Below are 26,121 nucleotides of genomic sequence, written 5' to 3' on the forward strand. Positions count from 1 at the left end.
TGTAAAGAGGAAGAGAGGATGGCGTAAACCTAGAGCAGTGCGGATGTCAAAAGGAAAGTGAGTGACGGACGTAAACACGACGAGCGGGGCGAATCCATCGGGCGGCCTCCTGGCGACTCTACCAGCTTTTTACCTCCGCACCTCCCGACTCCTACGTTCGTTCACGCACCACACGTTCCCACAGCAGGTACATACGCACATGTACGCGACATCAGGGCGCGCGCGCATGTAAGCTTCCTAAAGCATCCTAGGCTAACGTTCTAAAACTTCCTTTCCGAGAAAAATTTTACTCGATATGTAGTATACGTAACGTATATTATAGCATATAGAGTAAAATCTTCCTCGGAGAGGATATTTTGGAACGTAGCCCTAGTTTTCTGTCGCACTGTGTCGCACTCGCAACTTTCGCAAGTCGCGTTTCGTTGAATCGGAATTGTAGGTCAAATAATAAGTCTGTTCGCTTTGCTTGAAATTTCCTGAAAAATTATTGCACTTAAAACGAGCAAGTATATATGTTCTGAGACATTAAAAGGAGAGAAAGCGAAGATTCCAAATGCCAAAAATGCAAGCAATGTGATAATTACGTTTTCGTGATTACGTTTAAGTCGTTTAATGTTTTTTGCAACGAGTATTCGTTACATCTCTCTTAACAAATTTGATTCATACCTATAATTGATTGTAAAGTTGGATTGAAGGTAGGATAACTTTCATTCAAAATGTTGTGATATTGTCATGATAATTTATAAATTATTTTTACGATTATACGTTATTCAATTGTTACTGCTGTTATCTTGTGTATATATTATAAAATATTGAAAGCAAAAAATTCATAGCATTATAATAATATTTCTTTTTTATTTTATCAGAGAGCAAAATGTCAGACGACGTAAAGATTTTATTGAAGGAAGCCCGTGAGTCTTTCAAGCAAAATGAATATCTGGAAGTTATGAAGAAATGCAAAAAAGTTTTAAAAAAAGACAAAAACAATTATGCGGCATTAGTACTCTTAGCCCGTTCCATGCAAGAGGTGGAGGAATTTAAATCACAGGTATCCTTAGTTCTTCATAAGGCTGTGGAGGTGCAACCCAACAATCCATTAGCCTGGCAAGGTTTAGCGGCACACTATGAAAAAGCTCCACAGGACCATGATAATTGGGGAAAGTTAGTTTTAGCTTATTGCAAATTGTTGCAATTAGATAGGTAGGATATCATTACAATTTTTATAACATCTTGAACTGTATATAAAGATCAGAAAAAAGATTAAACATTTGTTTTAGCGAATCTCCTAAATTCATACATTTTGTGAATAAAATTTCGGAGATTGTTTTGTATATCAAGAATGATGACATATTGTCTGAAGCACTGAGCACATTGAGCGCATTACGAGAAATTTCTACCAAAGAGAAGATAAATCTGATTGATAAGACTCTAGTGTGGATTTTATCAGAGTATCCTAATAATAGAATAAACAAGTATCAAGAGCTTTATGAAAATGTATTAGAATCTGTGATAAAAGACACAGATCTTGTGAATAGACAAGAGTATTACAGAAAATATTTAAAGATACTACATGATTCAAATAAACTTACAAAGTTGCTAACAGCTGCTCAAGATATGCATACTCAATTTCCACAGGATGCTTATCCTTTAGGTAAATTATTTTTTAATTCTTGTCAGAACTTATATTTTTATATTCTCATACAATATAGTCATTTTCTTTGCACAGAATGGTTATGCCGTATTTATTATGAAACGGAGGCATTATGTGAAACTAAACTTGAAATTGATATAACTCAGTTTTATGAATCACTTTTAAAGATAAATGCAAATTCCGAGGCTGCATTCATTGCAAAGGCAGTATATTTGAAAAGAACAGATGAATTAATTGACTCATGCAATTGTTTGAAGCAAGTAGTCTCATTGAATACACAATCATTTTATGCTTGGTTAATGTTGAGTCAAATATATTCCAAATTATACTGCTGGGAAGAAACCGAGAATGCATCTAGACAAGTACTATGGTTAATAAAATCAAGTTTAAAGGATAAATTTCAACATGGAATTAAATTGAGATTACTTGAAGCAATAAGTAGAAGTAGTAACAAACAAAAATTGATAGAAGCACGTCAGATGTGCGAAGAAGTGAGTATTTAATATGAATATTATAAATTTCTCGATATTTATTGATATATAATAAATTTATATTCAGTTATTAAGTGTTGAGCCTTCCATACAATTACAAGTGATTCATGCACGCACAAATATATTATTGGATGAACCTGATGCTACTGTTATGTTAAGTAACTTGGAGTCTCAGGATGAAACTAAACTTCAAGCTTTTATTCTTAAAGCGTTGCATTTACAAAAGCACAAACAATACGAAGATGCTATTAACGCTCTCGAGCTAGCTTTAGAAAATTCTGAAGCTTGGTTGCTGTTTGGTAAAATATATTGGGATATGGGAGATTACAATCACAGTTTGATGGCATTTTTAAATGGCGTCCAAGCAGATCGTAATAATTGGGAATGTATGGTTTACTTAGGACATTATTATCGCGAACATGGTAACGACATAGAACGTTCAAGAAGATGTTATCACGCCGCATTACAAATCAATCCGAATTCCGAAGAAGCTGGTATCGGATTAAGTACAGCTTATCGTCTTCTCAAGAACACTGTGAGCATCATACATATTTTTCTATTTAAAATACAAATTTGTATGTGACAACTATTCTGACCAATCCTAATATTATATATTGTTTAGGATGCCAATATAAAATTATTACAAAGGGTAACTATGCAAGGTACTGGGCCAAGATGGGCTTGGCTCCAACTAGGCTTGCATTACTTGGATCAAGGTGATGCAGGACAAGCTATCACAGCATTACAGCACGTGATCAGAGCTGATCCTAATGACAAGTATAATATAGCTCGCGCTATTATTTTATGTTACAGAATGTTATAATATTTCTTATCACAAGTGTATACTTTGTACAGTCATTGTTGGGAATCTCTGGCAGATGCATATTTGGCACGCGGCGCTCATGCATCGGCACTAAAGTCGTATCAACGAGCACTACAGCTGAGCCCAGAATCCTTGTATCCTATGATACAACTCGCGAATATCAAACTGGTAAGTAAAATTCATAAAAACATATAATATAATTGATACAAAATTTTTTTCCATAGCTCATTGGTCAATATAAAGAAGCCAAAGAAGATTTCGAGAGTATATTACAGAACGATAAACAGCATATTCTTGCATTAAAAGGTCTAGCACAGGCGTGTTTAGGTTTAGCAAGGCAAAATATCGAGAAACAATTTTTATGTCGGGCAAGGGAAAATCTACAACAAGCAGCAGACAATTTCATAGACGCTATTATAATACGCAGTGATCTACTTTGCAATTGGAAATTGCTTGGCGACGTGTGTTATAGAATAATCACTCTGCCAGAAAAATATTGCTATTTAAGGATTAAATCTGTTTTAATGAAGTGTGATAATACCGAAAAATATATGAATATTAAAGGAGACGAGATATTGATGTTATCAATAAGGTAAAAAGAAATGATTCTTAAATATATTCTTTCATAATATGACTATATTAGAAAACAAGATTAATATCAATTAAACTGTTAAACGCAATTATTAATATACAAAAGTTTGTACGATATAATAAATTTTTACGAATATTATATATATAAGACTTAATTAGTATTTTGTATTATTTTACGATTCAAAACTTAACTTTATCAATAAACTTTTATTTTCAGATGTTTTTGTCGAGCACTATCCATGCAAAATTCTGCATTGTTATGGCATGATTTAACATGCTGTTATTTGATGCAACTAAATCGCGCTTCTACAATCAATAAGAATGATGTGGCGGCTAAGTGCTATGCGACTGCAAAACATGCCGTTAAACTCTGCCCACAATCATGGCTACATTGGAATATTCTTGGTGTTATTTGTATGTCAGTATATATAAAAAATTATGCCCTGGCTCAACATTGTTTCATTATGGCGATCGATAGAGAATCGAACAATGCAATAGCTTGGAGCAATTTGGGAACATTATACTTGCATCTAGGTACCTAAAGATAACTATTTTTTAAATTTTTATTAAAATTATATGCATTTTATAACAATCTTTTGATATATCTAGGAGATATCTATAAAGCAAATGAAGCGTTTTCGCGATCACAACGTGCGGATCCTAGTTACGTGAATAGTTGGGTCGGACAGGGATTAATCGCAGAGAAGACTCTGAGAAAGGAAGCAATGGATCTGTTCCGACATTCGACACAATTGGGTTATCATAATCAAGCAGCTTTAGGTTATGCTCATTGGGTACTTACTACTCTCCTGAATTCCGCAATGAAGGAAGATCCACTGTTAGTTTATGTTATCGAAAACATGCACGCGATACCTGCAGCAGCCGACATTCTTACTTGGTACACAGGTTAGCAAATAACATTGTCAATTTAACGAGATACTCTCTTTCTACTTGAAAGTAATTTTGGCCTTTTTTTCAGAACGCGAGCCGTATGATGTTTATGCTCTAAATACACATGGTTTATTATTGGAACGACTAAGATTGTACAATACGGCAGCTAAACAATTTTCTACAGCTTTAAAACTGAGTGAAGATGAAGAAAGGGATATGATATCCATAAACTTAGCACGCATCTTGATTCAAATCGGAACACACGAAAAAGCAGTAGCATTATGCAAACAAGTGAAATGTACAAATTTCAATTCTCAGTGCCATCTAGCATTATCTTTATTCAAAGGTATGGAAATTTTAGTTTTTATCTTTGTCTTATGAAAATATAAATTCTCGAAATGGATTATTCATTTTATGTTCAACTTTCTATAAGACTGAAGTATAAACTTTGATGAAAATAAAAATGTCATATATATTTAGCCAAGCAATATGAAGATTCGTACAACACATATGAAGCAGCTTTACATTGGCTAGCAGACACTGGTGCAGATAAAGCTAATATCTTGTGTGCAATGGCTGCGATTGCTTACATATTCCAAGGAGCAGATGCTGTTAAGACTTTATTATTTCAATGTATACAAATAGAACCGCCTACTGTAACTGGTCTCTTAGCGACTGCTGCATTAGGAATTTTGCATGACGACGTCAATTTAACTTCTTTAGTTTTGAACGAATTGAAATCATATGAAAATCATCACAAGTACGGTTATCATGTTGTCACACTGTCAGCATACTATCAAGTTATTCAGGGAAATCTCAGGGAAGCTATTCGAATACTTACCAAAGCTATTTTCAAACATCCTAGTAAGTAATTCATGTTATTATGTATTATCAAATGATGAGCTTGCAAGTTCATCTTTTATAATGAATGTGTGATATTATAGACGACGTTAGATATTGGATGCGTCTTGTTCGAGTTTTACTATTGGACAAAAATTTGGATGTCTTTCATAAATGTGCTCTAACGGCGTTGACACTAAGCAGAAATACGACTAATGCTGATATTGTACATGTTGCTTGCGCATCGGCATACAGTCACTTTGGTACGAAAGAGGGTCTCAGACAAGCTCAGAAAAATATATTTACATATCCCAGTAACATTGAGAGCTGGGCTAATCTCGTTGCAGCTCTTTTATCCAGGTTGGTATTATAGAATGATATATCAATCTTGTCTGTTTTTTTTCGACGGCTGAGTTGTCATATGTATAATTATTTTATTTATAGAAATAAGGATAAGGACTGTACTCCAATTAATAGTCAGTGGATACTGTCACTAATATCAATAATAAAATCACAATTTTACGCTTCTGAAAATATGTCACAATGGTTACTTCATAACAAAAAAGAACTAAGTCATCTCCAAGTTAACAAAGCCTCGCAGTTTAAATAAATTATTTTATTATGATTTATTGTAAAAAAACAGTATATTTTTTCTATCTTGTAAAAAATCTCTGTATAATAAATCTAATTAATTGAAGTAGTTTGTCTTATTGAATTTTGTGTAAAAAAAGTATCAATTTATGGAAAGGTACATTGATTAAAGGTATTAATTATTATTTAATAAAAACAAATGTAATTTCGTCCATTATTGATTGAAACAAATCATATTTATTTATTTATTATCATTGGTTTAATTTTTATTTATTTTAAATCTGTCCCAGATAAATTAATCAGCGGGTTATATGAGACATATTCTACAACTTCTGTATGGAAATGTTTCCATAAACATACTTACAAAAGATCCCGCAACGCTGGTCTACTATTATTATGCGCAAACGGTCGTGGACGTTCCGACCAATTAAATCGTGTATCAAGTCTCTTTCTGTCAAATCTCGATTTATCAATTGTTATTTCCGCGCAGATATGATCTTCCAAAATCTGTAAAAATATAATTCATTTAATTTTTTATTCTAATAGATTTGACGATACTTAATTTGTTAAGCTAATTTTATATGCATATAAAAATTTTTTACAGAAATAATAGTATAAGAAATAAAATATAAAATATATTTCCAACATATAACTAGTATGAATTGATAATCAATGATTAGTAGAACGGATTGTCAGAGTATCAACTTACATTAGGTAAGATGTGCTCGTCCTTTTTCAATAAAGTAATCAACTTGTAAAGTTCAAAATCTTCAGGGATATTCTCCTGTGCCATAACCTCTTCCAATTTTTCAATCTATAGATATAATAAAAATAAAACGTGCATACGTTACATACACATAATTACTAAACAAGGACTATATAAACAGGATACGTACCACATCTTTGAAATAACCTTCTTTTTGTACATTGGGTCTATCATGTTCCAATGATGCTCTAAATATAGGCACTATCTCAGTAAACCTCTTCAAATCTGTGTAGGCTAAAACTTTTAGACATCTTATCTGAATATATCTGGTCTCTCTCAAAGTACTTAAGATTTCTATTGCTATATGAGGCGAATTCTGCTTAATGGCTAAAGCTGCTAAAAATGCAGTAGCTCTACGCATGATTATGCATCCTTTCTCATCTAATTCTTTCCAGATGTTCAAGGCATATTGCAATGTCTCCGGTGTATTCTAGAAGTGTTAAGACTAATTATGTAAAGAACAAACTCGTGAAAATTTAATCACTCTTGTATAAATGTTACCTCCTTATAACATGCTGCCATAACCAATATTAAAGAATTTCTAGGATATCCACCTATTAGGTCTTTGTTTTTAATTATCTCATATATTTCTCTCATTTCTGTGTACTTTCCATGCTTATATAACAGAGATAAAAGAATCTGGTAACTGATTAATTGATCAAAAAAATTCTCAAACTTAGGATCCTTGAAAGCAGTGAATGCAAGATCTGGTTCATCCAAGTAATACAGGGTACGCATCACTACAGGACCAAAGATAAAAGTACCAAATCTCATCTCCTTGGTTTGATTGTTAAATTTTTTCAACATTTTGACAAGTAACTCAATGTCTTCAGAAGTTTTCTGAGCTAAATGCAACATAGACTTTAGATCTTCTGTGAAGATCATACCTGAGTCTGTATTGCATATTTCTTCCATTTTGTTGCGGAATGTATTTTCCACATTTAAAAACTGATTGCGAAAGTTCAATCGTGCATTTTCGTAGCCTTGCAGACCCAGGCTCTTGTCCGAATATAAGAATCTGCAAGCTGTAAAGTGAATATAACATTAATAGTTGTTATATAAATATAACATCAAACTCCTTGATGCTTCTATGGGTGCTTTCTATATAACTAATCTATGCTTGGACCAAGACATGGAGAAAACCCGCGAAGCACAGATTAGTTATAACATCAAACTATTATATTGGGTCATCTAAAAAGTATCCGCGGTACTTTGTCACTAGATATATGACCATCAACACACATCTAGTGACAAAAAACCAGAGATACTTTTTAAATGACCCAATATTAAACATGTAAAAAAATTACTTATGAAAAATATTTTAATTACGCTCGTCTTGTTAAATATTATTCTATAGCATATGCGTTCGAATATATTTTCTGAGATACGTATCAACTGAAAGTTATAATTGCGTACAGTAACATGTACGTGCTAATAACGTGAAACTTGGGTCATAAAGTCATCGCGAGAAAAATTAATGTAAGGTTAAGTCGAATTACGTACAATTGAGGAAGTTATTCCTCAGAAGAGTATGGTTTGCCAGTCCCACATTGAACCTCGTAAGACATCTCATCGTCGCTGCCATTATCTCTGTATGCAAACGTCTTTAATCCTTTCTAAATTTATATTTTAATCTTTTGAACGACGATTAGCAAGCACACGCTCAACGGTACGTGAAACGAAGAGAAGAACGCCTACGAACCGGAAACCGGGTAGTCAGTAAATCTCAATATGTAGCTTCCGGTTTGATTATATTGTATAATACTTCTTCCCTATTTGCAAACACAACAAACTGTAGATGGCACTTAAAATCATTTTCTGATTAACGCCACGTTTTTATTGGTTAATTAAAAATGAAGGAGCGTGATTATGGGCATGATTGGTCGGTTGTAATAACAATATGACGCAATAATGCTTCTTGTCCATTTCCATTTTGTTGCCAACTTATAGTAGAAATGAAGTATCGTGGTGCTGTAAAAGTTGGTTTGGTATTCTCAGCATTATAATTTGTTAATATTAATTCTTAGCATTATAATTTGTTAATATCAATCAATATATTCATTTTTAATATATTATACTTTAAGGATATTTTTCTATGTTATAGAAAATCATGAAAAAGCATTGTAATAATATTTCAACGTTGCGAAAATAATTAAAAATTTCAATTGCGGTCTAACAATTTGAAAGATCAAGAAGACAACGCTGCAGAATCATGTCGGATTATGCGAGTAAACAAAAATATATAATGTAGATTTGTAAATTTTTTTATGTTCTTATATTAATAACGCGATTCTTTTCCAGAATTGTGCACGCCACTTCCCAAAAGTAAGATCAGTCATATCAAGATCTGTGAAAATACTCAGCAGTATATCATTGACTTTTTGCAAAACTTGTTGCCACCATCTGACCGAAAATCTATTCCAGATGAATTGCGAAAGGTACATAATATACGTTGTAATATAATAAACTAAAATGTTTATTAATTGGTGATATAATTGAAAAGAGAATGTTTCTATACATAGCAAAATAAATAGAAAATGTAGAATAATTCTTTCACGTAAGGTTTGTTTTCGACAAAATAGATTTGATATATAGGTGATACTTAAAATACTTAAAATTGATTCTTACTCAACTATATTTTGATATTAGATCTTAGCTGTAGACTATAATCTCTTATATTTAAGTTGATTATATCGGGTAATTGAGAATACACAATAAAAAGAACATTCACAATAATTTTATCACTTTGTAAATTATTGAAAAAATATTGCACATTCTGTTGAATATACAGTTCTGCTCTTTGAAGTAAATTTCTATGAATGCTTTCTACACGTCCCAATGCTTTAGTTTATCAATTAATCCATATCCACAACACACACACACACACACATACACACAATAAATATTTAAAATAAATTTTCTCAAAAACAAGCTTCATATGAAAAAAATTTATTCTTTATTTTCAACTTATTTTTTTATATAGTATCATTTCTTTTTCTATTGTATCACCATTTCTATTGTATCAGTTCATGAACTGTATAATATTAGGTGTTGGAATTAATTCGTAGCGTTTTTAATGAAAGAATGTTATTTATTTCACATGAGCATTAAAAAATACATTAATGAAAGTACTTCCCATCACTTGTAAAACGCTACGAATTAATTCCAACACCTAATATATAATAACATAAATAAGAATCATGGAAATATAATTACTGATTGACTAAGATCTTGCTTTTCGAAAATTTTTATAGACCTTTATATTTAACAAAATTAAACCAAAGCACAAGAAGAAAGTGGAAAAGGGCAAATGCTTCTCTGCCAGGAAGAGGCTGCGTTTTGGTTTAGGTAGGATCGGTAATAGAAATCAGATGAAGTACTCTGATGTTTTACCTTTAAATCAATTATGGCTACAATATATGAGAGAGATGCTCAATGTCGAGTCATTTACCGATATATCGGAGAATCCTCGAAATTGGGAGAACGTAAACCTGCAATTGATAAAAGCCGATTATCATGGTGCTAAAATCTCGATCGATAGATCCAAATGCCCCAGTCTGGTAGGAGTTACGGGAATTGTCATACAAGACACAAAGAATACTTTTAGGGTCTGTGGAATGGACAATATTATTCGAAGTAAGCAATAAACGTATATTATCGATTTTTCCCCGCATAAACATGCCGTATCTGTTACAAAGTATATTATATGCACTTGCTGCTTTTATCATTACATGTATATACATGAGTACAATAAATCCCTTGGAAATTATGAGTGTTGAACAATGCTAATGGGAGAAAATTTAAGAGCGATTCTGAATGATAAAATAAGGAAATCAAAAATAAAAAAATTACGCTCAAAGCTTCGTTTGTAATTATAAATTTTTAAATATTCACAAGTACTAGACATTTTTTCATGAATATGTAAAACATTCGTTACAATGTCAAACGGAATTACAAAATCAAGAATAATAAAATTTCGGTTGTAATTTTGTTAATTATAAATGTCTAAATATTTACGTATAAAAATGCTTTACATTTATAATTAAAAAACAAATCCTTTTGTTATTCTCGATTTCTTATTTTATCATTTAGAAGCCTGTCCTTAAATTTTCTCTCATCTTGCCAAATATCATGTATATATATATATATATTTTTATTGCTAATTTTTATTAAACTGTTTACAGCCATACCAAAAGATGTAGTTAAGATTAACGTTCACTTGGATGATGGAGTAACACTAAAAGTGTTTGGAAGAGAGCTTTCTATAAGGCCTGCAGAACGAGCAGTTAAGAAGTTTAAGAATAGTTCAATTGTAATGCTGTGATAAATATTTAATATATTGATAATTTGATGGTATCTTCTATAAAGATACACAAATTAATGTTAAATCTTGATAAAAAAAGTTACGTTGTGACGGAAAATTAAAAAATGTGACAAAATAAATCAGTATACGGATAATATAATTGTACGTGATTATACTATATATGATGATCCTTTTGTGGAAATTATTTTAATTTCATCTAGATGTTAGAATTATTTTATTTCTTCATATCTTTCAGCATTTCTTTGCAGATTATTATCATAGGATATTACAATTACAGGATTGGTAATGTATATTTACTACTTACATGGTACAGTATTTATATATATAGTCGTATATATAATATAGCGTCATATTTATATATAATGTATACGCGTGTAAATCTCTTTGTGTCTCTTGTGTTTATATGGAAAGGTGTGCATAACTATTGAACAATAATCTATTTTTTCTTTTGGAAGTGTGTTCACCCATGTTTTTTCCATTAAAACCGCAATAGTCAAACATGACACTGATACAATGATAGTTATTTTCAATTAATACAACAACTATATTTGTTTAATCAATCTCTACAATTTTATTTGGCTAAAGTTTAGATCAAAGTAAAACATAGTATCAGGACATGTTACTGACCTTCTCCTTCGACATAACAGTTTTAATATGTAATATATATATACAGCTAGATCACTGCAAGATCAACTGTGGAGTACAAAAAAAAAATCAAAATGTCGCATAGAGAAGACGAGGAAAACGATGAGCGCGTTCGTTCTTTTAATACATAATACAAATTTCTTTTACTTGAGGATAGTATTAACGTGATCTTTTCGCCGGTATAAACTTTCGCTCTCCGCGCATTTTAAAATAAAAAGACTACATATTATAATCCATTGAGATATGAGAAAAAGAAACGAGATATATTACTAAATGATACAAATTTACGCAGGTTGATAATTTACACTCTCTTAGGAATGTTAACGGTAAGACATACTACAAGATTAATTTTTTCTCAGTTGTCTATCGCACTTTATATATACTGATCTTGATGTATCGACGTAACACTTTATATATACGACGTAAAGATTTTAAAAGAAAAAGAGAAACACAAGTGTCAACAAAATGGCTTTGTTATTTTCTAGAAATATCGTGATCTAATTTATCTTAAAACTGCATAATTTAGGCATAGTTTATAACAAGTTATATAATGATTATAACAATCAATAACTTCGAATAAGATATTATGCACATACATTAAATGTGAAATCATAGAGGCAATGCTTATTACGTCTATGTGTGAAACGAGTAGAAAATATTATCAAACTACGGTATATATGAAACAATGTGTGACAATGGGCGATCGCGTGCTGGACTTTGTTATCAAATTATCTTTAATTTCTTGAACTCGAACAATTATTATAATTCAAAGAATTGAAGATCATTTAATATCTGTCTGTAATTAATCTTTTTATGCAATGAACAATGAAAGACTAAAAATACGATTAATGCAGATTGGACAAAAAAAAACTCGGGCGGACTACTCTATGCATTGTAGTACATTAGTAAGACAATAAGGTCTTGTCGTTCAATTTCAGTACCTATAATTTATTTTATGATTCGTTTTGTTTACGCAAATCAAGCTAACTTGTGGCGAACATGTGTCTTCGTATTATGTTCAAGCAAATGTACATACAGGTAGATCTAGAACGATGTATATGTTATTATAGGTACGCCAAACATATTCTGAGGTGTCTACAAGTTTTTCTCCATCTTGATCTCGTCGTTACAATACTGATATAACGATACGCGATCTACCCCGACCTAAAAGATACTCTTATTACATTGCAATTTTGCGAGGATTCCTTACTTTCCACTGTGATTCATCACACGCTTTTGAGAATGTACATCTAGTGCCAACGTTTATTCAAAGATAAAGAAAGACGGGATGACTTTCAAAAAAGCATGTTTATATAAGTGATGAAAAATTGAAAGAAATTTCACCGAAAAGCAAGCACTGAGTAATCTGTACAGAAATTACGATGTAATTGTTGATCTACAGTTGATTTTGCTTCCGAATTAATTATTATATTGCCCAAAAAGCTTGCTTCCTGTTAGTAGCCAAAAGAAAGGCACGTAGACGCGCACACATACACACACACACACGCGCGCGCGCGCGCGCGCACTCACTCACACACACACGCGCGCGCGCGCGCGCGCGCGTGTGTGTGTGTGTGCCGGTAAAAGACAGGGAAATTATACTTTGTTCACACAACATATGTATATTTTTTTTATTAACTGTGCACGATAATTCAAATCGGAAAAATCTCGGTAAATCGCACTAAAAAAAAAAGAGAGAAAAAACATCTTTTTTTTCGTTACAATAATTTCCGAATAAGTTTTTTAAATTTTTTTTACGCAAAATCCGCGTTGAACAGCTATTTAAACCATGAAATATAATTTGCTCGACGTCTTCCCTATAAATTACACATTCACATTTAGCGTGTGATAGCGTATTAATGCCTTTTCTTAATGCATTTTGCTATTCGATACACTATTATCATGATCTAAACGTGGCAATTCATCGTTTTTTTTTCTAATGATATTCATTCGTATTCGCTTTGACGATATTAAGCTAACAAAACAATCTCATTCTACCTAAACTTTATAGAAAAGTAGACTTTGTTGATCTGTCTCCTTAAATGTATTTCACATACCGTAACCTTGGTAGGCTGCGGTGGACGCGTACACTTGTGCAGGTGTACCGTATACGTTTTGAGGCGCGTAGCCAGGTGCCATCATTCCTGGTCCTGCGGTCAGCATTAGCTGAGGTTCCGCTATAATAGGAAGAAATATTATTATTAATGTCGAAAATAGTTTACCGGCTTCGCACATTAATGAGATATATTCGTGAAAATATATTAAAATGATCACTCACGCATAATCATAGGCTTATGTTCCTGATGATCAGTTTCTTCGATGCGTCGGCTTTCGGCCTCTTCTAATTTATCAACCTATGAAACATATTTATCATTGAATACTGCTAGCGGTACGAAGAATTAGACACTTCTTTTACGAATATCTTATATATACCTTAGTGATATATTCCCGCGCGACTTGTATAAGATATGGCATTGCGAAATGTAAAATGCGATGTCTCCATGCGAGTTCCAAGATGACGTCCGGATGAAGTAAATCATAACAATGAAATAAGCATGCTGCAAAACAGTCCTTGGAACCTCTTTCTAAGAACCACTCGAGTAATTCTTCGGCGACCTCTGCATTCCGGGATTCTGCCGCGTATTCCATGGCGTCTCTATTATTAAATTGGCAATTAATAAAATTCCAATATACGTATATAAATGTATCTTTGATTTAATACTAGAAACACCAATGATATTCTGCTAGAACTACTGCAAGTACCAATTTGGTAATTTCCTATCCTTGTCTTTGGATAGTAAAGTTATTTTGACATCTGTTACTTGTATCATTAGAATTATTTGTATTATATTCACATATTTTCAATATTCCTTACTATATATCTAATACAAAAAAGAAAAAAATTTTAATAATTAACGAAGCCAAAATGGCACTATTAACGATTCTAATGTTAAAGTAATGTGCAGCCATTGTTAAACATTACCTAAATAGTCGATCCTTCTTGCAAAGCTCCACGGACTGCTTCCATCTATTATTTCCCTTGTACAGGTATGCGGCGATTCTCCTGAACTCGATCAATTCGTGTTTCTCGAGTTGCATCGCCAACGCGATATTATCAAAATTATCGAACGCATCAATCGATGTTCGAAGACCTTGATAATCTTCTTCGTCGATTAATAAGCCGTTCAAGGCTTCGTTGATAGCTTTATTGTTGAGGGCCTGAACCGATCTCAAGTACGGCTTCACCAATTGCAGATGGCCGGTTCGCGTGAAATATGCTACTGATCTAGTGTGATCCATGCGCGGAGCAAGCACGAGCAGTATATCATTCAGAAGAAGGGGTTTATATTCCACGTAAAAGTGTATAGCCTTATAATAGAGCTCAACATTTGCGACTTTGGTGATTACGTCTTTGAAATGACCCTCTCGCCAAGCCTCGGTAGGATGTTGCATCATCGCTAGGACCGCATTATCATATTCTTCATATTTGTCATACAGAAACACTAACTCGGCCCATAAATGCGCTTGTTCCGCTGCGCGTAACACCTACAATTCAATCATTTTCAGTTCATTTCTAACAATGTAGATTAATTTTAATCTCGGTTTAACTTTTTATCTTTATTAGTTTTAAGAATTTAAAAAAGATAAAAAAGATATAATAAATTAAATCAAGATTAAAGTTAATCCACATTGATAGAAATGCACATAAATAGTTAATAAAACTGCTATTGATTTTCATATTGATCTGAGATGAAAACCTACTTTTGGTATATTGACACGCGACCAGAAGAGTTCCAAATGTTCCCTCATTCGTTGAGGCTTGTATTTACTATAAAGAATAGCTAGTTCGGTAAACATTCCCATGTGAGCCCGTTCAAGTCCTAGAGCAGCTTCCAAAAGATTAATGAGTTCTTCGAAGTGCCCGCGATCTTGATAATAATTGATCAAATCCTCAAGCTCGTCCGCATGTACGACTATGTGCAGACCGCACATTTGTGCCAAACGAAATTCGCCGCTATCCACACAGGCAAAACAAACTTCCTTCCAGGTGCGCGTCGAATTAGCTTTGCGTGCGCTATCAACAGCACCTTGAAATTCTTTCAGGTGGACCAATGTTATGGCTAAACGCGCAAAGTTCGATACATTGTTATACAGGAGCTTCGCGGCGTCATACATCTTATCGTCGAAACATCTGTCGCCGATCTGCAAAAAGAATAATATTTGTAAGAAATGGAATTGCATTTACAAACGCGAACAAAGTAGAGCACAGAGTTATGATACCGTAAGACATCATCATAAATTCATTTGTCGTTTATAAATGAACTTAGAAATGACATATAAAATCTTGATGATCCTTATATTATTTGAGCTTTTGTATTTTTTTTTACTTTAGCAATGGCTCTTTACCTTTTGTATGTCGGCGTGATTAGGGCCAGATATAAATTCTTCAAGATCTGCGAGTCTGTTGGTCCGCGCATATGCGTATATTAATTCACTCTCAATAAAGGATTCGCGTGCTTTCTTGCGGGCCATTTGAAGATAACGGACTAAATCTTCCCAATGCGAAGTCCGATGCGCCGTTTCCACTACGTCCATGTATGCGGATGGATCGTCCGCTTTAATAAAGCTATCGATCGATTCTTTAACCAGACCCTGCTGCAGTTGGGCCCTGGCAAGCTGTGACCACACCGGTGGCTCATTGCATCTACACAACGATTTATTTAAGTAAATTGTATAAAAAAAATATGCGATGCACATTCCAGGCAGAAAGTTTGGAAACATTTAAAAAAAGACATTTTTGAGAAAAATTTCTTCATTGCTTTCAATAACAAAAATTTTTACTATCATGTTTTCGCCTTAGGGAAAGTTATATGATCGTTACCTTAAAGAATCATTGTTAAAAGAAACACATTGTCATAGACATTTGAATAAGTAATCCTAAAAATGTCAATTTTTAAAAAGTGTTTCCAAACTTTTGGTTTAGAATATACCATACCTTTCTGCAAATTCGTAAGCCCTGTCCAAGTTACCAACTTGTTCAATTAGAACTTGGATAGCCGACGTATTGACGTCAAACTTTTTGAAGATTGCAAAAGCTTCCTCGTAAAGTTCGTTGTTAATAGCAATGTTGGCGATATCCGGGGCGTCATAATTGTCTAAGCGGTTAATGTATTCCATGACGCGCGTACGATCAGCTTTGATGGCTGTTAATATCAAGAGATTCTGCAAGTTACGATGATCACTGAACACGCTACTGTCCAGTACTATCTTCTCGAGAAGTTCGATCAGTTCGTTAGGCAAGTCGGCTGTCATGAAAGCTTTGACAGTAACCGATATATCTTCGGGATCTTGTGTCTCAGATAACGCCGTCTGAACAACCTGATCGATCAACGGTCGCTTGTACGGATTGCTCTCCAACAGCACTTCTGCCCAAAGATCAGGATCTCTACGTCTCACCAGATATCTGGCCTCACTTTTGAACAGGCTGTTCTCGTTGCACACACTTATTAGCTCACGGTCACATTGGCCACGTTCGTATGCAATACAAGCCAAGTGAGGATCGCGCTTCTCACAATATTTGCCAACAACTCTGCTGTCATAGAATTGATTCTCCTTAAGAAATCTTTCGGGATTGTTGTTGCTGTCGATGTAGATTTTGGCCAGCGCATTGTGCGTAGCTGGTTCCACACAACCTTCGTGAACGCGAGATTCCAGCCATGGCAATAACAATTTCAGCCGATTTCTCTTTTCTACCTCCTCAACTAATTCATCGGTGGAGAATTGTCCGCGCACCACCAGTATCAGATTCTTGATGATATCTTCTGAGCAGTCGACGTCCAGTAGACCACCCACGACTACCGGTAGTCGCGATGGATTTACTTTTTGGACATATATCTCGATGTATTTCTGTAAATTGTTACGATAAAGATAGAGAACAAGATCGTGAACAAAATCAAATCGGTCGCACACAATTATTAAAGGCAATTGATCGGACAGCTTTGCTTCTTTTAGGAAATTCTTTACGCGTTCTGGATTGTAACAATTGCTCTCTCGACATATACGCTCCACTTCCTTTATTTGGCCAGTCTTGCACGCCGCCTGAATATATTTGAAGTGCACCTCTTGATCCTGACTAAAATTCACGATAGACCCCAAGAAGTAGAACAGGCCTTCGTAAGACTTAAAACTCTCGAACAGATCTATCAATGCTTTAGTCGTCAACTGCTCGTGATATTTGGTCGCAATCTGTATGCAGATCTGTAAGTTCTGCCGTATATTGGCCGTTAACATAGCCTTCAGGCACTCGAGGGAATCTTCAACGGACAAAGTACCGAAGAAACCTACGAGCCAGTCGGGCGAGAGCAGATGTGTATGTACCACCGCTCTTTTAATATCATACAAATCCGTGTAGTGTTCGAGGGCGCGTTGCAACAAGCCAGCCTTCTCGCACAATTGCGCGACGTGAGCTCTGTCGTAATGGGTAAACATTTGATTGCCCAATATAGCGTCAGCCACTTGCGGGGCGGACATTAAATTCATTTCTAAGAGGCGAGTTTGTAAGGCACCCTCGCTCGGCCGATTGTTTTTAAGCGCATCCAGCAAAAACGCTGTACATTGTTGCACCATATTCTGCTCCATAAATATATCGACAATCTGATTGATGTCGGCCAATGGTTCGTCGTCCTGAACCAGCATCTGTGCAAACGCCACACCCTGATCAGGATTAATCCTCATGACATTCCGCAGAAGGAATATATAGTCGGGCGTATACGAAACTTTCTTGGCATACAATACGATCTTCTGAAATTGGCCGGTCTCCGCGAAGCATTGTATTACCTTGTTAGGAACATTGGCTCTCAAATAAACGCTAAGCGCCAATGTGGGATCTGCCTGTTTCACTAGATCCCCCAACTCTTCGCTACATTCCAGTTTGTCTTCTTTCAGCCATTTCTCCAGCAGTTGTTTACGTCCTTGAACTAATACCGGTCGGCACAATTCCAACGACTCGTATTTATTCAGTTGTCCTTGATCCAGAAGAATACCAAAATACTGTAAGAGAGGAGACGTTTGGCCCTGAGTAGCAGGAACCTGTTGAAATCGTTGGATAGTCGCCGGTGTTCTGAGTATTCCTTTGGGAGCATTTGCCGCGACTTTCGCTGCCTCCGCGTACTGACCATTTTGGAAGAGCATATTAAATTTCCTTACGAACAAATCCTCCGCGCCCGATAGATTGTTTCTCACGGCCATTCTCAACGCCAATTCCGAGTTCTGCAGCACCCCGTTGATGTATGGGATTATATTCTCCTCGTCCACGGAGACCGACAAGACTTGACCCTTCCGATTCACTCCTATTATACCGCCAGACGCTTCGTGCGGTGCGGTAACAAAGATCGTCTCCCCAGAGATACGATTCATAAATATACAGGTCGCGGACTCAATATCGTACATATGTATATAACCGTATTTCGTGATTAAATATATGACGTCATATTTGGAGCTAACTTGCATCGCGACGGGAAAATCATTTCCTGCCTCAGGTGGGAAAAATACATCTACAGCTTTCTTGGGAAACGGGTGGTTACCAGAGGGTGGTTGGCCCACTTCGATGATGTGAAGCTTCGCGCCCTGGACCGTTCTGACAGCAAAACAGAATAGATTGCTTGGCTCTCCGTTTCCTTCCATCTTAAACTGAGCAAAGGAGGCGGCGTGTCCTTCGATCGGTTGTGAACATTTACGTTCCACAGAATAAAGCTGCATGGCGCCGACCACCCGGTTATGCTGTGCTGAAATACCGATCAACAACAGCCACGTCTGTTTTGGATCTGTTCGGTAATTTATAATCTGGCAGCCATTTAATGACGAATGACGTTCAAACATTTTATTTGGCGTCGAATCACCCTCCATGGACCAGTGGTACACTGCAGTCTCTGTTACCAATGCCAACGTGTTCAGCGATATCCATTTCCAAAAGACCACATCTTCCGTCATTGTGTGAGCTTTCATCTTTGATTTCATCTCAATGTTGAAGATCTGAAGCGTCTTCATAGCTAAAAAAAAATTTCTCTTAGTAATTGTCATATTTTCATTGCCTCATGTTTTCTTTCAATATTTCTACTATTATAGAATCATTATCTTGCTCGCTTTAGGAAAATGCGTGTATAGATTACAATGTGCATTCCAACAAAACACATAGACACAGTATAACACAATGAATCATTGTTTGCCACTGTTAAATAAAGATGAAACGATTACTGTTACACTGTATCATTTGCTGAAAAGCATCATGTGTTACGTTGTGTCACCTGTAGGTCTGTTCGCGTTGCTCACACTTTTTGTATTCAGTCTTGCTTTTACTCTTTTCAACATCTAAATATATATTTATCTAATTATAAATCTCAAAATGTTTGGGGATTTCAAGCAACACGTTATTTGTTTTCTTTTGTCAAAAGCAGCCAATATTGTTTTCCAGATTAAAAATAAAATAAAATCAAAAGTTCGATATTTACTTTTTATAATTGAATACCTTTTCCTGAAATCGAGCACTCGTATGCGCATGTATACATACCTTTGAGAGCGATAACTTTACTAGCAGGATTCATGATTGCAGAATCAGCGGATATTGGTCTTCTGATAGGATTGGCTGAATCATTCATATCAATGATTACTACCTGGGCAGTATCACCAACCTTCTCTCTAACGCAAATGAACTTGTCAGACTCCATGGTGAGAGTGTTAAAACTGACATTACTAGCATTAATTCCTACAGCCGTAAGCTGCAAAAATAAAAAACATAGATAGCCTTGTATTCTTCAAACTCATGTTTTTAGTCGAGGATAAAATTCAATATATGGCTGATTTTATGTTTTCTGAGAGCAAAGAGGTTTATTATTGAGTCAACTTTATTGACAATATATTTCTGACAATCCAAAAGCGACTAATACGTACACTCTTCAACAATGTGAGCTTAATACTGATTTTAGATACTATAACTGATTATAGCCAGTATAATCAGGAAAAATAAAGCAAGACATTAACAAAATAAATTTTTAAACAAACTGACATTCCAACATTTTTGTAACTATTGGAAGTTTGGGCTGATTGAATTATATTTTTAGATCTAAAGAAATAGTCCTATCGCAGCAAAGAAAACTTAACAGTTGCAAAATAAATATTCTGTTGAACACAATAAATGTGTAATATTATTGTAACAACCATATGTTGCTAAAATAAAACATGCTCGAATTGCGGTGTGTGTGTGTGTGTGTGTGTGTGTGTGTGTGTGTGTGTGTGTGTGTGTGTGTTGCAAGTAAACAGCTTGATTTCCATCATCCTAACGAGCGTCTACATGCGGAACATGTGGGAAGGAGCGACAGCATTTTCCATGATATCCAACGATGACGCGTCGAGACAATGGGAGGATTGTATGCCGATAAGGTGCAACAGTTTCGAGTAAAAACGGAAACGAGGGGCGTATGCGCTGGACGATAGCGTCTTGGTGGGGAAAAGAAAAAGAGGAGAGACCTCTCGGGATTATAAAATGTGTTCGTCTGGTCCGCGATATCACGTTCAATTCCATGCGGATAACCTGTGCCAGGAAATCCGATGTGAGGAGAGGCAAGTCGGCAAAGTCAGAGCAGAGTCGGGTGTGTAACGTCATCGAGTCTCATCGCGCTCGGCTGATGGGGAGGGAGGGAAGGGGGAGAGAGGAGACATTGCAACTGTCAAAGAGTAACGTCAGTTACTTCGAAATATTGCACTTCCGTTCCAAAGAGACGGGGGCAAGTAAATCCGTCGATACATCGACGGATGGACACACGCGAAAGAGAGAAAGACAAGGAGGAGGGGGAGAGATAAATGAGAGAGAGAGGACGAGAAATGCGGGGGCAGAGAAAATGTCCGGTGTTCCGAGAGAAAGGCCGACGTGGTAAATGCCGATGATGGGGCGCGCGGCGCGGAGTTCACGGAGGGAGAGGGAACACGGAGCAAACGTACCTGCAGGTGTTCCTGGAACCTTATGGGTAGTAGCTGCGTCATTTTCGCCGAGATGTCTGAGGGATCCGTCGTGGCGAGGTTCTCAGTCACCGTTCCCGCCGTGATGCAGATTTAGATCTCCCCCGTGCACGGATGGAGATCACACAGTCTCAAAATCAAATTCTCCTTACTTACGAATCTCGTTCCCCCGGGTGTCGTCGTGTGCGCCTCTCTCTGTCTATCTCTGTCCCGTCGCGGGACGCTCAACATCAATTCGTCGAAACGCGTAAAAACCGACTGAGCGGAGAGCGAGCGTAAACGTCGCTACTCGCCGCTGACACCCATCATGGCCGCCAACGCCGCCCCTCTAACTCGAAATAGTTCCCGCGTATGGAGATTCCCCGTGGAAAGATTCACCGCTCGCGCACGAGAGAGATCCGAAAAGGTCGACGATCACGATCGCTAAATAATGACAATGAGTGCCGGAAAATTTTCTCGTGTCTGGACGATCAACGATCACGATGACGTTAGCGGAGAGAAGTGTCGAGTGGAGCACGGCGCGAGCGCTCCGACACCAGCGGAAGAATACAAGCTACGATTTGACACGATTGGACTCGGTGGCGGATCTCGCGCATCACCCCCTCCTCTTACTCCACCTGCCGCTGTCGCCACCGAGTGAAACCGCAGCCGCCCGAGCGGCGCACGAGTGCGTAACGTACTTCCACGCAGTCGATTACGTCTTTCTCTCCTCCTCTCTTTCCCACTCTACCATTCTTCACGTTCCCTCTCTAATTAAAATACTTTTTCTCTTATAAAACACACATCCTGAAGGTTATCGCTGAGGTTTCGCTTCGCTCGCGACACCTCCTTGCGATACGTTGAATGCAGTTAATTCTAAAAAGAATTTTCGTCAGGATTTTACATAACAATTTTTTCAATTTAAATTATTTAAATTAATAAAATTCAATTTAAATAAGTTTAAAACCTGTATAAAATTCGTTTTAGAATCAAATGTGACTAAAAGTAGGGATGTAAAGAGATTGGTACTGAGTTCAGTTAAAAGTACGCTTTATTCTCCAGCAGAAGTATCAGCTAATGATCCTTAACGCCTATGAAAGTTAAATTGGAAATCGCTCATACCACTACTGCAGAATGCAGTGTATTTCATTCTTCGGTGATAAAATAAAAAAAAAAAAGAGTCTTTAGTCAAACAAGCCAAAGCCCATATCGTCGTCCTCTGATTCAGATTCTTCTTTAGCCGGCTTCTTTTCCTCTGTTAAAAGAAATATTATTCGTTATTTTACACAAGCATTTAGTATTATTATAAACATCTTAAATAGAAGCCTATTCCTTTTAGTTGAATTTTTTGCATAATTCTCTTTTCCCTTTTTTTTCACGTTGAAGAGAAAAGATGAAATGTGCAAGAAATTCAACTAAAAAGAATGGATCTTAGAATTAGACTTTCAAAGTTAGGTAAACCTACCTTTCTTCTCTTCAGCTGGAGCTGCCGCGCCACTAGCAGGGGCTGCAGGAGCACCAGCAGGGACTGCTCCACCAACTGGCATGGACGATAGTTTCTCTCTGCCTAGAATTGCAAAACAATACAATTCGATTTGGATTACATGTAGTTCTGAATGAAAAACAATTGACCTCAGTGATTCAATCCCTAAATTTATTCCAAATGTTTATGTTTTGTAACAGGTTAATTAGAAAATCAAAAGTTGGGTAAAGCAATTGAGACAAATAGTTTCAGGAACTCATATTATTCATTTTACAAGTTATTTGGTTTGGCTCATGGAAATATAATCTATTCTTTTTAACTGAACTTGTATTTATCCTTTTTTTTTCTCTAGTGAAGAGGAGAATGTATGAATCATACAAGAAGTTTAAAAGAACAAACCAAATAAATATTTCTAATATCCATTTTTATCAATGCAGATTAAGTTTAATCTTGATGAATAGGGTAGAAAAGAATTAATTTATTTCAGTTAACATCAAGAAAGAACTTTGTTTACAAATAAATAATCAATACACCTATCTTTAACTTACGCTTCTATACAAATTACTCTAGTTATTGCTATATTCTAAGATAATCACAAAAAATCTATATATTCTCTCTGAGCTTATTTACTCTACAAACCACAATTTCTTATACACTTTTAATTCTAGGTGCTTATTTAATTTCAATTTTATTGTAATTTATTCTTTATCTCTTTTCAATTTGTAAAATTAGAAAGAAATAAAAAAATAGTTAAATCAAGATTAAAATTAATCTGATAAATGTTTCAAAGAATGTACATACCCTTGGCAATCAGGTCATCTATCGATTTGCCATTTAATTCATTAATGACCTTCTTTAATTTCTCAACATCGGTTTCAATTCCTACTGACGACAGAATTTTTTCAATGTCATTCTGGCTTGGCGAGGCTTTGCCTCCCAAAACTGCCAGCATGTAAGCGGCCACGTAACGCATTCTGCAAAATGGTATATTAAAATATAAATGCAAGCTAATTTGTACAATGTGATTACTCTAAGGATTAATTTTGCTCAGTAAAAGAAAATATATCTTCACAATCATTCAGTCGAAAGATGGTGATATAATCATCATGAAATAAGAAGCTTCTATAAATATACGTGAGATACGTTTGGCTTATACAAATAAGAACTATAAACATCATTCGCGTGATCGGAGCGTGATAGGTAATGTATTTACATCTTAAATATTGATATATTTGTACCGGATCATAACCTATTGCACTTTGGCGCGCGCGAATTCCATTTCTATTTTCTATCAAATGCCTCATATTATTTTCAAAACTTACACTATGTTGTTTAGTAAATTTAATCGTAATTCGGTAAAGTGGATAGCGATATTTATTACATATAACGTCTCGGATATTTGCGCTTTCGCGTAAACGTGACGCATGGAAAGTGGAAAGTATCCATCGATGTTACGAATTGTAAAGTGCGATCGAACGAAGACGTTAATTAATTCAATCTGTCGATATTCAGATAATTCGGAATGTAGAATATTATTCTTTATAAAGACAAAATTTAAATTTAAACGTACCTTTAAGTCTTACGACACGAAACGTGAATCCACCAAAGCAATATTAAAACGTGCACGAAATTTGCCGGAAAAGAACTGAAAGAAATAAATCTGATGGAAGGATGATAAATGGGACACTTCGTGTCTTACCGTTGCGCCCTCTCGAATGCATTTGGATAAACTTAGCCAATATGTCGGTTAATTATGGAGTTTCAAAAATATTCAGATCAGTATTCATAGTCCATTTTTATTTTAAGATCATGTTAGGTAATATCTTAAGATGTTAATACGACTTGTGATTGACTTATGACATCTTAAGATCGTACTTGCAACATGAAAACCGAATATTGTCCATAATTTAAATTATAAGCAAGTTTTTTAATTTATCGATTGATCAATTACATTATGTACAAATGTATTAATCGATTAATTAAAAAACTTGTCTTATTTATATAATTATATTATGGATCTCTTTTCAATTATAAAATTCTGACGAAAATTCTTTTAGAATTCTTCATATAATTATACAATTATCTGGATGATTATTGTCAAGTCTTTTTTAATTATACTTTAGAAAACTTCGTATAAAATATAAACAATTTTATAAGAAAATTATTAATATAAAAAATCATTAATTGTTGACAAAGTTATATTGGGTCATCTAAAAAGTATCCGCGGTTTTTTGTCACTAGATGTGTTGACCATTAACATCATCTAGTGACAAAAAACCGCGGATACTTTTTAGATGACTCAATATGATTTACCGATTGAACAAAAAATACCAAACTTTAGCTTATAGCTTTTACAGGTAGAGATGATAGAGTGCAGCATGTGTTCGAACACGTGTTGCACGTTGAAGTCGAAACAGATGTTCATTGAGCTTTATTGCAAAGATCAAATATAATTAAAGTTTGTGTTTCTTTAATTGAACTAAACTATTAGACAAATTTTTAGATATATTGCTTCATGCAGAAGTAATAATTAATTTATCTTTGATCTCGAACATCGCTAATCCCATATGTTTATTCTTAAGAAAATATTATTGTGATCAGTCTTTTTTCCACAGTAATTCAAGAAGGCAGATGATCCAAAATGATCGATCAATACCTAATAAAGGGAGCTTTCCAGCAGAGGCATAAATCGACAAAAGAATAATTCTAGTTTCTGATTATCGAGCAAGGACAAAATGACTTGTATCAATTTGCCTCTTGCTGGAAAGCTCTTAAAATTGTTGAAGATACTCGGATGAATCCAATCTAAATCCTTTCGGAAAGATAGTAAAAAAGAAAAAAAAGGACAAATATATTGTCAAATTTTAAGATTTTACATTAGATAGGAAAAGCAATAATGTGGATTTTTCGAATTATCTATCCCAGAGATATTCAATTCTTTATATTGGGTCATCTAAAAAGTATCCGCGGTTTTTTGTCACTAGATGTGTTGACCATCAACACCATCTTAGATGACCCAATATATTAGGTGTAGT

General features: G+C 35.1%; 5 protein-coding genes and 1 non-coding gene across 9 annotated transcripts; 2 read left to right on the forward strand and 4 right to left on the reverse strand.

Annotated features, from left to right (window-relative positions):
• The first annotated feature begins 52 nt into the window (after nucleotides 1–52).
• On the forward strand, nucleotides 53–5,984 carry LOC105150765 (superkiller complex protein 3). Of its 2 annotated transcripts, none has more exons than XM_011064065.2 (14): nucleotides 53–187; nucleotides 867–1,200; nucleotides 1,278–1,651; nucleotides 1,727–2,142; nucleotides 2,210–2,677; nucleotides 2,765–2,919; nucleotides 2,998–3,133; nucleotides 3,190–3,557; nucleotides 3,774–4,090; nucleotides 4,166–4,462; nucleotides 4,536–4,793; nucleotides 4,928–5,311; nucleotides 5,392–5,647; nucleotides 5,732–5,984. In XM_011064065.2, the coding sequence occupies exons 2-14, from the start codon at nucleotides 875–877 to the stop codon at nucleotides 5,895–5,897; spliced, it is 3,921 nt and encodes a 1,306-aa protein (XP_011062367.2). In that variant the 5' UTR covers nucleotides 53–187; nucleotides 867–874; the 3' UTR covers nucleotides 5,898–5,984. The 2 variants fall into 2 exon arrangements, with proteins under 2 accessions (XP_011062367.2, XP_011062366.2); XM_011064064.2 differs by lacking the exon at nucleotides 53–187 and adding an exon at nucleotides 286–695.
• A 99-nt stretch (nucleotides 5,985–6,083) lies between these two features.
• Nucleotides 6,084–8,378, reverse strand: LOC105150766 (pentatricopeptide repeat-containing protein 2, mitochondrial). The gene is made up of 5 exons (XM_011064066.2): nucleotides 8,148–8,378; nucleotides 7,146–7,669; nucleotides 6,775–7,074; nucleotides 6,588–6,692; nucleotides 6,084–6,385 (listed from the first exon to the last, which is right to left on the reverse strand). Exons 1-5 carry the CDS (start codon nucleotides 8,227–8,229, stop codon nucleotides 6,239–6,241), a joined length of 1,158 nt encoding a protein of 385 aa, XP_011062368.1. The 5' UTR covers nucleotides 8,230–8,378; the 3' UTR covers nucleotides 6,084–6,238.
• A 95-nt stretch (nucleotides 8,379–8,473) lies between these two features.
• Nucleotides 8,474–11,107, forward strand: Pop4 (ribonuclease P/MRP subunit POP4). 3 transcript variants are annotated; one of them, XM_087408715.1, is made up of 5 exons: nucleotides 8,474–8,632; nucleotides 8,749–8,872; nucleotides 8,946–9,082; nucleotides 9,899–10,280; nucleotides 10,829–11,107. In XM_087408715.1, exons 2-5 carry the CDS (start codon nucleotides 8,857–8,859, stop codon nucleotides 10,966–10,968), a joined length of 675 nt encoding a protein of 224 aa, XP_087264841.1. In that variant the 5' UTR covers nucleotides 8,474–8,632; nucleotides 8,749–8,856; the 3' UTR covers nucleotides 10,969–11,107. The 3 variants fall into 3 exon arrangements, with proteins under 3 accessions (XP_087264841.1, XP_087264842.1, XP_011062369.1); XM_087408716.1 differs by having other exon boundaries at nucleotides 8,474–8,623; XM_011064067.2 differs by having other exon boundaries at nucleotides 8,512–8,653.
• Nucleotides 11,108–11,165: 58 nt separating this feature from the next.
• On the reverse strand, nucleotides 11,166–22,151 carry Chc (clathrin heavy chain). Its single transcript, XM_011064068.2, has 9 exons — nucleotides 21,607–22,151; nucleotides 20,180–20,387; nucleotides 16,610–19,661; nucleotides 16,021–16,318; nucleotides 15,376–15,816; nucleotides 14,597–15,159; nucleotides 14,047–14,269; nucleotides 13,892–13,967; nucleotides 11,166–13,790 (listed from the first exon to the last, which is right to left on the reverse strand). The coding sequence occupies exons 1-9, from the start codon at nucleotides 21,646–21,648 to the stop codon at nucleotides 13,663–13,665; spliced, it is 5,031 nt and encodes a 1,676-aa protein (XP_011062370.1). The 5' UTR covers nucleotides 21,649–22,151; the 3' UTR covers nucleotides 11,166–13,662.
• A 485-nt stretch (nucleotides 22,152–22,636) lies between these two features.
• On the reverse strand, nucleotides 22,637–24,815 carry RpLP2 (ribosomal protein LP2). The gene is made up of 4 exons (XM_011064069.2): nucleotides 24,657–24,815; nucleotides 23,888–24,060; nucleotides 23,069–23,170; nucleotides 22,637–22,858 (listed from the first exon to the last, which is right to left on the reverse strand). The coding sequence occupies exons 2-4, from the start codon at nucleotides 24,057–24,059 to the stop codon at nucleotides 22,788–22,790; spliced, it is 345 nt and encodes a 114-aa protein (XP_011062371.1). The 5' UTR covers nucleotide 24,060; nucleotides 24,657–24,815; the 3' UTR covers nucleotides 22,637–22,787.
• On the reverse strand, nucleotides 24,126–24,199 carry LOC147908661 (small nucleolar RNA Me28S-Am982). Its single transcript, XR_015546060.1, has one exon. It is a non-coding gene; the product is annotated as a small nucleolar RNA Me28S-Am982 (small nucleolar RNA).
• Nucleotides 24,816–26,121: the final 1,306 nt, after the last annotated feature.

The sequence above is a fragment of the Acromyrmex echinatior genome, chromosome 8, assembly GCF_024713525.1.
Source record: "Acromyrmex echinatior isolate Ae372 chromosome 8, ASM2471352v2, whole genome shotgun sequence".
Taxonomy (NCBI): Eukaryota; Metazoa; Arthropoda; class Insecta; order Hymenoptera; family Formicidae; genus Acromyrmex; species Acromyrmex echinatior.